Source organism: Microplitis mediator, chromosome 3, assembly GCF_029852145.1.
Source record: "Microplitis mediator isolate UGA2020A chromosome 3, iyMicMedi2.1, whole genome shotgun sequence".
NCBI classification, from domain to species: Eukaryota; Metazoa; Arthropoda; class Insecta; order Hymenoptera; family Braconidae; genus Microplitis; species Microplitis mediator.
In genome coordinates this window covers 18,033,077-18,044,965 of record NC_079971.1, presented here as the reverse complement: position 1 = coordinate 18,044,965, position 11,889 = coordinate 18,033,077, and the positions used below count along the sequence as shown (strand labels likewise).

The following is an 11,889-nucleotide window of genomic DNA, read 5'->3' as shown; positions in this document are numbered from 1 at the left end:
TAATTCGTTTTTAAAAAGTACACAGTGAAAAGTTCCCAACAAATTTTACTATGGTTGCATAGTAACACCGGTATATAAGAAAACTGGTACAAAATTTACAAGCGTCCCATAGTAAACTTATGCGCATAGGCCACAATCATGTAGTCTGCGCATATGTTTACAACACGGAAAAAAATAAACTTTAAAAATTACTATTTGAAATTGTAACCCGAAACCCGGTTGTCAATATGGGGAATTTTAACATTCAAATAGTAAATTTTATAATACGTGTCCGTCTATTTTCTAAGTATCAGTTACGATTTTTAAAGTTCAAATAGTAATTTTTCTTACGTAGACAATAAATTTTCATACTTATCCTGTAATGATTCACGTTTTAATTATAAATGAAAAAATTACTATTTAGAATGATGGTATTTATTTATCACTTTATAATTATATTACTTGTCATTCTCAATTTATATAGTTCATTTTTTTCCGTGTATGTAGGGTAGGCAAAACGGGGTACACCAAAAATTTTATAAGAAAAAAATTTATATTTTAAATGGTTTTTAAACATTCCAAAATCACTTTTCTAAATTTAATTGAGCGTTATTCAAAATTTTTTGTTAAACCTTTTCAAAAATCAATTGTCAGTTGAAAAATATTAATGACTTTTGTTATGATAAAAACGATTAAAAATTTTTTTTCTTCTTTTGTATCCAATAATCATGTAAAATATAATTTTGCTTCATGTAAATTACTTACAAAAAAATTTAAATCAATCAAATTCATTTAAAATCCAGAAATATTTTTTTACCTTTTTTAGGAGGTACTCCATTTTGCCCGCAAAAATGAAAAATTTTTTTTTTTAACGCTAACTGAAAATTTTTTCTACTTTGAATATCATTTAAAAAAAAAAAAAGATTTAGCGTATTTGAGTCCTCGAAAACTTGGTATTTCCTTAAGTACCCCCTTTTTGCCCCTCCCTCCCCTATATAGGTATTACAATAGTAAAATATTTCTATGACATAGAATCGTCATTAGCTCATAATAAATTTTAATTTTAAGATTAGAAAGATACAGTTATTGAGAGAAAGGCTGGAAAACTATAATAGTTGAAATAATGGACTTATTAAGAATCCCGTATTGTCAAATGGACAAATTTAATTTTAGTAGAAAGAAATCAATTTTCAAAACGATTTAAGAACTATTATTGTGTTGTATGGGTTTACTTTTCAATAATTCTATCTTTGTTGTAATAATGACGATGGATTTTAAAGAGTGGAGAAAAAAAAATCATTATCGGGGGTGTTTTTGCTAATGTCGGAGGTACCATAGACATCATCGTTTAAACTCAGTTTTGATCTTGAGACTGCAAGTCGTACAGTGACTGTCGTCTTCGTTTTTTAAAAGTTCATTTATTAAAAATAAACAATTACCAACAATATCAAATTCATTACAATGGAATTAAGTCGTTCAAAGTTTACCTACGAATGCGTTTCCAACTCGATAGAACAAGGTGTGATCGAAGATATCAATGCAGTGTTTCCAGTCTTGGGTGGTTTAACGTTGCTTCACATAGCAACTTTCAATAATGATAAAAAATTAGTGGACTATCTGCTCCGCAAAGGAGCTGATATAAATTCAAAAAGTAAATTCTGGGGTACAGTTCTTAATATTGCTGTTATAGTGAATAACCTGACAATAATTCAAAGCCTAATAAGCTTTGGAGCAGACGTTAGTAATATTAATCATCAAATTGAGTTCTCTGAATTAAGTTATTTCATGAATGCAGTTGAACAATATAGTAAAGAAATTCCTGAGTTATTATTACCATGTCTTGTCAGTCTGAGTACGACATTAGTTTCTGGTCATTTAGCTTCTACCGCTGTACCATTAAATATCGCAATTAATGGAATGAATGTAAAAATGGTAAAACTACTTTTAAAAAATAATGCTGATCTGAATCCTGATGCTGATAGATATGGAGCACCACTAATCATTGCTACTATTAATGGTAATCAACCAATTATAAAACTTCTTCTGGCCTATGGTTCAGATGTTAATATTGTAAAGAAATTTTTAGGAGAAAGTCCTCTACGTATTGTTGTCCAAAAGCAAAACTCGAAAGCAGAAAAATTGTTCTTAAATCATGATATGACTGATATAAATATAGTGACAGATTGTAAAGATTCAGCACTTCATTACGGAATTATGTATGCGACTGGCGATAATATCATAAGGCAACTTCTTGATGCTGGTATTGATGTTAATTTAAAAAACAGTGATGGTAAAACAGCATTTACTTCAAGACTAAATAATTCAAAAAAAGTTAATGATGCAATTACGAAACATATTGCAAAATGTAGTGCGGCGAATTTTTATGTCAATAAAGAGAATTTAGCAGTCGTAAATAGTGAAAAATTTAGCGAATTACGCGACCAGTGCATAAGCGAAATTGAAAAAATGAAGATAACGTTTGTTGGTACAAGTAATGTAACGTATCATTATGTTTTGTATAATAAATGTGTACACAAATTAGCTTTAAGTTTAAAATATGTTAGTGATAGTACACGGAAAGAATTTCCGTATGACTATTGCCTAGTTATTTATTCTAAAAATTACTCTCAATCGAGTAATCTTGGGCCATTACGACTTTTTACTTTCGAATTACGAAATTTTACTCTTTCAGTGAGTAAAAATCAATCAGATTAATTTTTACTCACAATTGCGAGTAAAAATTACACCTAGCGGCTGTCTAAATAAATTCTCTCTAATTTAATTTTTACTCGTAGGTTATGATAAAAAGTTGATGATTCGATTTATAAAATTTATATTGAATTACAATAAAAATTACAATTAATAGGCTGAAATTTCTATAAAAAATCTAAAAACCATCTAATTGCCTTAGAATATGACTTAAAATACATGTTTTGAAAAAGAATAAAAAAAAAAAATATTACTCTTATTGTGTTGAAAAAGAAAAAATAGAAATTTTTTTTTAATTTTAAAATAAATATTAAGTTATAGAGAGTTACAGAGATCGTCTTTTTTTCCAAGCCTAAGTTTGTGTGCGTAACATGTAAGTTGTCGCGAGCAAAATAAAAGACATTTAATTGAAGCCGATATTAACCGAAGATTAACGGATACTACTGAAATATTACCCTGCAGTTTAGAGTAAAAATTACTCCCATAGATAAAAAAATTTATTCGAGTTATAAGCAGTTTTTCATCAAACAGTTAATGGGTTTAAAAGAATGGTGTATTAGGGAGTAAAAATTAATTGCATGGAGTAAAAATTGATAGATTAAGATGAGATATTCACAATAATCGATTAAATATAATACTTTTAAAGAATTACTCAGTAGTAGAGTAAAACATAGTCTAGCAACGTTAATATTTAAACAAAAAATATTAAATTTAAAACAAAAAATACCAATTTTTTGCAACGGCCCAGGATTACTTGAAATTACAGAGTAATTTTTATCAAAAAATTCTTTCCGTGTACTATTTTAGATTTGGCCATTCAATCTATTTTTCCACTATATGCTGGAATAATAAATTACCGCTTAAAAAAAGCATTGAAAAGAAAAAAATTGTTATTCAATGCTATTGATTTAGCTAATGATATTTTCTAAGAACTGCAACTGCCAAGTACTTTTACGAGTGATATTTTTAAATTTCTATCCAATGAAAATTTTAAAAAATTACAATGAAATATTTATAGGAATGTGTTTACTGAGTATTATTTAGTTTGTAACAAATCAGTAGTTGTTATCAAGTAAATTTAATGAATTAATTTTTAATACATGTATTATTATTTTTATTATTATTATTATTATTATTATTTCTTTTGTTGTTAAATGCTCAGGGGGTTATCCCCGGTAATCCGACTCTACCGAAGGCCTCACCTGAGCGCCAAATCATTACTGCTGCGATGCTCTATCAACAAGATAGTCAGCATGCGCAGCAGGCCAAGTTTCGTTGCCTAAGTAAACGGAGGGACCCGAGAATAACAGCCTTTTGCATCCACGATGCCAGAAACTCAACTTGCGCTGAACAAGTTGGTATTCTAGCTAATGCAGACACAAACGACTGTTTCATCCCTCCTAAGACGCCAACAATGAGGACGACAAGCTTGACACGTAAAGTTTGCCAATTTCAAACAGGAGATCCTGATATATCTCGTGTTTGTGCTCTTCTTTAACCGTGATGTTATACTCAGCAGGTGCTGAGAACTCGATGACATAAATGTCTCGAGTGGTTTTATCGAAGAGCACAATATCAGGTTTGTTGTGATCTATTTTCCGAGTTGTTGCGAATGGCACGTTCCAATCAATACGGCAACGGTCATTCTCAACAACTTGCGGAATATCTCCTGGCAGATAAGGCAGCACTGGTGTTTTGTCGATACCGTGCGTATGTCTTAGATGGTAATAAAGTACTCGCAGAGCAGCATTGTGAAGCTGGATGTATGCACTTCTTGCCAGCACAGGACATGCTGACAAGAGATGCATAAGCGTCTCAGGATATTCCTTACATACCCTACACAGTGTGTCTGATAGCTGCATCTGGAGTGCTTTCGCACGGTATTCGAGGGTATTGATTACACCATCTTGGCAGGCAAAAATATATCCTTCAGTCTCGGACATCAGGCCAGCTGACTTAAGGAAGGAAAACGTCAGCTGGGTGGACAAGCCATGATCACGCACGTGTTTAAAGAACACGCTGTCATGGACTTGTCCATGTGTGTACTGAGCAGTTTTTGCTACTCAGCATTCCCGACGACACTCTTAAATTCCTCCTTAGGGAGTTCAATAAGAGGGTTTACTCTTCCGAGACCGAGGGATTTTGCCGCATATCTTGCTGCCTTATATAAGAACGCTCCCTTCTGCAGATTCTCATGACTATGAACAATTTGCATAAGTAAGTCGTCCTCATCTGCTGTGAAATTGACAACTTCGTATGTTAGACCCAAAACCAAACGATCATGTAGACACTCCAAGCTCTGTAGACTTCTCCCTCCGATGTGCCGGGAAAAGTATAATCTGGTGACTGAGGACTTAGGGTGCATGCTCCGATTGATGTTCATGACTTTACGTGTCTTGATATCGAGATCTGTAAGCTCTTTTCGGGTCCATTTAAAGACACCAAAAGAGTAGAGAAGTACTGGGACAGCAAGCATGATTGTCGCAGAGACTTTGTTTTTTCCGGAAAGTTCTGATGACCAGATTTTCCGGAGTCTCCGCCCATACTCGCTGCAGAGAGTCATTTTGATTTTCGAGACGTCCTACATAGGACTCCCGTCAATCCCTAGATATTTGTACGACTCTCCAGCGTCAAGATGGTCAATGACGCTCCCATCTACTAACTCGATATCTTCGCGCAAATCAGAGCACTTACCCTTCACCAGATTAACGACCGCGCAATTGTCCAACCCAAAAGCCATGCCGACATCCCGTGTATACTCCCCTACGATATTCAAGGCTGTCTGAAGGTGTTCCTCATCAGGGGCATATACCTTCAGATCATCCATGTAGAGTAAGTGGGTGATCGAATATTTCCGATCAGTTGGTGGGCCCACTGAGTATCCACGGGTACGGCGTAGCGCAACAGATATCGGCAGCAGTGAGATGCAAAACAGCAGAGGGCTCAGGGAATCTCCCTGGAAGACACCTCGTTTGTACTGTACAACTTCGGTCACACGTTTGTCGTTGCCACATGATATGTGGAACCGTGTTCGCCAAAGTTGCATCGTACGCTGTATGCATCCCACTGTATCGCGATTGACCCCAAGGCATTTGAGCAAGAAGAGAATGAGCTCATGAGATGTTGAGTCAAATGCCTTACGGTAGTCAATCCAGGCCATTGACAGGTTGCGCTGATAGTAGACCGCGTCTTGAATGACACAACGATCTACTAACAGATTCTCTTTGCAACCTGACAGGCCTCTTTTACTGCCACGTTGTTCGTATATCTGCTGCCATACAGGATCTATCTCCTGTAGAATGCGATTGTTCAAGATTTTTGTGAAAATCTTATAAACCGCATTCAAACAGGTGATAGGCCTGTAGTTTTTCGGGTCAGACAAGTCACCTTTCTTGGGGATGAGCACGGTTCACCCTTCTACAAGCCAGCACGGAATAGGTTCGTTGCCTCTGATAAACGCTGTAAATATCCGGGCCAGATGGCTATGGGTAGAAGAGAGTTTCTTCCACCAAAATAAGTTAATGCCATCCGGACCCGGAGCAGCCCAGTTCTTACCATTATTCAGAGCCAAACGAACTTCTTCCACGCTGACTTCAGGGCTCTCTTCACCAGCATTGCCGTTTCGATGGTGGCGACAAAATGCCTCGAAGTCGTTGAGAGCTGGAGTGTCACGATTCACGGTCAGTTGATCACCATACAACTCGGACCAAAAAGCTTCTACTTGCTCGATAGATGGGGGATCGCCAGAAACAGATGTCTTAGGTGTCAGAAAGCGTGAAGGACTTAACCGAAACAAAGCGTTATCGGTCAGCCGCTTCAGCTTTTTCTCTAGTGACTTTTTAGCAGTCACCAGAGCCCGCAACATGTTAAGGGAACCTTCTTTGATGTTAAGAAGATTCTCCTTATTCAGTGTGTGATGTTGATATCGTAGTCCAGCCACAATACGGCGGACTTTAGGCGTAAACGCTTTACGAGCATTTACGTACTCAATCACACACTGAATGCGGGAAACATGTTTCCGGAGATCATCAATCTTCAGTGAAAGCTGCCCAATGCGACCTCTCATCTTAGCCTCAGGAGAAGAAATATTATTTCTTGCCGGAGGTAAGAGTGAGGAAGCAGCATCATAGACAGCTTAATTGATGGTGAGTAGAGTAGAATCTTCTTGAATCCGAGTCGATAGCTCGTGGTTTTCCGTGTCAAGTAGATGTTTTGGGTAGTGTATCTTCGTAGAGATACATACTTGCCGTGTGTCAAAATCATTGTTGGCGTCTTCGGAAGAACGGCGTCTTTCCTGGTGTACCTGTGCTGGAAAAGACAGACGGTGAGATACTCGTCTGTTAGATAACAGTGATCGTCGTGTTCACCGGAGATGAGAGGCATAATCCCGCAGATGTTGTCGTGAAAAATGGCTATGGTTAGGGTGCATATCGCTCCAGAGAGCATGCATCCTAGCCATATAGCCCCTCCGCTCCGGTTCACTGTTATTATAGCACATCAGGAGATCGGCTCGTAATTCTTCCCTCCACCTAAATGCAGTCCGTTGTTCGCCAAGGTCGTCATCGTTCGGAATCTCGGTGCTCCGCCTAGCTAGTGGGTAGCCCTCATCCGAGAAGGGCCAGTTGTGGGGAGCACTTCTGTGTTCAGGATTGTCTTGAACTCAGTATACTTTACATTGGGGAGTTAGCCCAATGCAAATGTTGTTGTGCGATTAATAGGCCAGCAGATGAAAGGCCGGCCTACTTAGCCCACGATGCGCCACGGGGTAAATAAAACCCCCGCCGGCCGCACAACATGCACCGTGGACATTAATATTATTATTATTATTATTATTATTATTATTAAGGGAAGGGGGGGGCAAAAGGGGGTAGGGTAGGCAAAACGGGGTACCTCCAAAATTTTATAAAAAAAAATTTTATATTTTAAATGGTTTTTAAACATTCCAAAATCACTTCTGTAAATATAATTAAGCGTTACTTTGAATTTTTTTTGGTAAACTTTTTCAAAAATCAATTGTCAGTTGAAAAATATTAATGACGTTTATTTTATGATAAAAACTATTAAAAATTTGTTTTCTTCTTTCGTCTCCAATAAACATGTAAAATATAATTTTTCTTCATGTAAATTACTTACGAAAAAATTCAACTTAATCAAATTCGTTTAAAATCCAGAATTTTTTTTTTTTTACCTTTTTTGGGGGGTACCCCACTTTGCCCGCAGAAATAAACAATTTTTTTTTTCAACGGTAACTGAAAATTTCTTCTATTTACTTTGAATATCATTAAAAAAATAAAGATTTAGTGTATTTAAGTCCTCGAAAACTTGGTATTTCCTTAAGTACCCCCTTTTGCCCCTCCCTCCCCTATATGAAACAAAATACTTCATTTTTTAAAATTTGTGTGCGATTAAACCTCATTCTGTATACAAAAATAAAATAAATTGTGATTGAATGTTACAAATTAAGTTTATAATATGGGGCATTCCATGCCAAATCGACCACTTTTGTTCCCGACCCTTTTTGATTTTTCTGATATTTATGTATTGCACGACTCATGATGGGAAGCATCAGAGTGTGCTTTACGATCGAAATTTTCCTCTGCACTAATGGAAACAATTTTCTGAATTTTTTCAAATTTTTTTACCCAGCCAAAAAAAAGTTATTCAACAACAAAAAATAGCTTTTTTTTTGTTAAATAACCATAACTTTTTTAAAAATTGACTTATTGGGATGTTTTTTTTCTGAAATTTTTTGTTTTCAAATGTACTTTTTGGAAAAAAAATAAAAATAATAATTCGGATTCATATTCAACGTTTTTTTTTAAACTTTTGGAAAAAAAGGAAAATTCCGGGATGATTGACATTTTTGATTTTCGGATTTTTTTTTTTTTTTTTTTTTTTTTTTTTTTTTTATAGAAAACAAGAATATTCTGCGAATTTCCTGAAATTTTCAGTGGTATTTTTTTTCATCCTATTTTTTTTTTTTTTGAAATGAAAAAAAAAATTTTTTTTTAAATGTTTGTTTTTCGTTATACCTTTCTGAAAATTTTTCAGCAGATTTAGAAAACTTCGAAATCCGAGTAAAAAAAAATAAAAACAATCATTAAAAGTGACAATCATCGTTGAGATTTGATTATTTTTCAATAAAGTTAGATCAAAAATTAACAGAAGCATTGAATTATTATTTTTTTTCCAAAACTACACGCAAAAACAAAAAAATGAAATCTTTGTTCGATCCATTTTGGAGTAACGCATGAACTTTCAAAAATTTGTTTTAAATTAATTGCCTCGAAATTTTTGAAAAAAAAAAGTGTAAAAAGTCTCTACTGGGACTGTATACCGAAATCCAGATAAAGTGATTTTCAAGAACAAACAAAACAATTTAATGACATAAATGTTACAAAATTTCGTTAGGATTTACGTAAAAAAAAAAAAACGTAGGTTTCTTTCTTGGTAAAATCAATGAAATAAATTAATAATTACTATTTTCAAACGAGGAAGCAAACTCACTTTTTGCACATGTCAAGCTCAAACCTGTCAAATGTACTTTTTTTTCAATTTCGTCAAAATAATACGAGTTTATCGTTAATCAAAATATTTATCCCAGTACTAATGTATAAATTTTATTTTAATTCGCTTAGAATTAAGGAGTTTGTAATGATACGGCTTCTATTGATTTATCTGTAGAGAACTTTTCGATGAAAATGTCTAGCTTAATTTTATTGATTGCATATCAATACGTTGACAAAAAACTTCTATTTTTTGTTTCATAATCCACTTAACAATAATTATATAAGGTAATAAAGTTTCCTATGCGATCGTAAAAAAAAAAAAAACACACACACAAATGTAATTGTTACTTTCTTTATCCTGAGAACTCATAACGTACAAGGTAATTTTGGTTTTCAATTCGAAAAGTCAGAGAATATAACTTTCACTAGCAAAATTCTAAAAATTCCAAAAACTTATAATTTACACTGAGAAAAAAATTCTCTTTGGACAATTAAATTAGTTTTGTTAAATTCTGTTAAACTAACATTAATTTGGGACAACTAAATTTTATTACGTCAATATAATCTATTTTGTCATTTTTAACAAATGATTTAATAGACTCTATTTGGATGACATTAATATTTCTCTCTCTAAGATAATAAAATCATTTAGTAAAGTTAAGAAAAAATTTATTTAATGGACAACTAAACTATTTTATAGTGCCAATAAATCCAAATATTAAAGCAAAATATTATTATATTAACTTTAATAAATATTACTTAGACACAAAAAAAATATATTCATTTAGAATAAATATATATATTTGTTCAAGGTTAATAAATATATATTTGAACCTAATGATTATTGATTTAAAAGTTATGATGTTAGGCAGCAACTGCGGGATTAGTTCGGTGCTCGCCACTAGATCGCGCCCACCACTTGTAGTGTTCTTGGTAAGAATCTTATTTCAGAATTATTATATTCCCAACTTGAAAAGGATATCGGATGGGTTACTCGCTGTAAATTAACAAAGTGACTATAAACCTTTTTCGATAGTAATATAGGGGTATCCTGTATTACACTATGACATTAATGTTTTATATTAATATTTTCCTGAACAATTTTTGTAATAGTACAAAAAAAAGTACGTGTCAAGGAAATAAATTATATTTCTAAATATGCATGTATTAAATTGTTAAATAAATATCCTGTCATTTTAAAATAATATTTAATTATTATTAATAACTCATTCTCTAAGGCTTACTAATTTATTTCATAATGACTACTTTATAAATTCTACAGGTAATCAATTTGATTTTATGCTTGCTACTTAACGCGTAATTATATAATTATCTTTACTAAATAAGTAGTAAAGATATCTTTACTAAATATTTTACAGTTTCTGATAATTTGTTTTGTTGGTAGATTATAAAATATTTAGTTAAAACAACCAAATATATGATTGGCAATGGGCAATCAATTCATTTTGTTGTCATAACTAAAATTTAGTTGTCAGGAGAAAATTTTTTTCTCAGTGTATATATAGTTTTTTAAGCTCAACAAGGTCGTAAACTATGAGAAGTTCTAGAATGGGCCCAAAAAATTAATCAATTCTCACATTTTTTATAATATCAATTATATATAGTAATGAATATTCTTTCAATTTATAATTATATTACTACTTAATGAATTAAAACTGATTATTTTTTAAAGAGTATCATATTATAAGTAAAGTATGTCGAGGTGGTGTCAAACTTTATTGAGTTCAAGTAAGTGGTCGTTGTCAATACCATTTTTACTACCTTATTATTACGTCTAGGAACGACATGCTTATGTTAGCGATTGAGGGTTAGTATTAAAAGTTTATAACATTAATACATGCGTCTAGAGTTATATAAATGGGAACTCGATATTTAAATATTTAAACAAAGTGGCAAGCTAATGTACAAGTAGTTTCTCTATCTCAGCTAATACTGTTCTATCGACAGAATTTTAAGTTGTTAACAATATTTCATCGCATCTTCATGTCTGTATACATCATCTACATAATGTATACATTATATAGAAGATTTACTATAGACATTAAGAGCCAAATAGACAAGAAGTAAAATCGATTAATGTAAAAGCTTCTATCATTTTATAATTTACCCCAAGATACACGCCCATATTGCATAATTAAATTAAAAGAAAATTTTATTAACTACATTTTATCACGCAGATGATTGGGGGCAAAAGAAATTAATATTAAGTAATAAATCATCGATTTAACATTACTGCATATTTTATTATAAATTTGATATCATAAATTATGATTACCCCTTACATACTTACATTGACCGTCTCACTTTACATACCTGTATCATTAAAATTTTATTTATTAAAAATTTTCAGGAAAATCTAAAAAAAATTACTTCTGTCACGGAAAAAAACACAGCTCACAATTAGCTAACAATTCGCGTTACTAAAACCAAAAGGGCGTATAAGAAAATTTTTTTTGCTCCAATCAATGTAAAAATGTGGAAAACATTAAAATCTATGGAAAAAACGAAAAAAAAAATTTTTTTGTCATACGCCCTTTTGGTTTTAAGAAAAAATTTTTTTTAAAGTCATCAAGGCTTCGGTTCATTATCAATTATAGGTCAGAGTAAGGAAAAAAATTGCAAGAGTAATAAAAATAATTACTTCACAACTTAATTTATCTGAACAAATATT

The 11,889-nt window shown here is 32.7% G+C and overlaps 1 protein-coding gene across 1 annotated transcript; it reads left to right on the top strand.

Annotated features, from left to right (window-relative positions):
• The first annotated feature begins 1,440 nt into the window (after positions 1-1,440).
• Positions 1,441-2,584, top strand: LOC130665952 (putative ankyrin repeat protein RF_0381). Its single transcript, XM_057466583.1, has 2 exons — positions 1,441-2,470; positions 2,544-2,584. The coding sequence occupies exons 1-2, from the start codon at positions 1,441-1,443 to the stop codon at positions 2,582-2,584; spliced, it is 1,071 nt and encodes a 356-aa protein (XP_057322566.1).
• Positions 2,585-11,889: the final 9,305 nt, after the last annotated feature.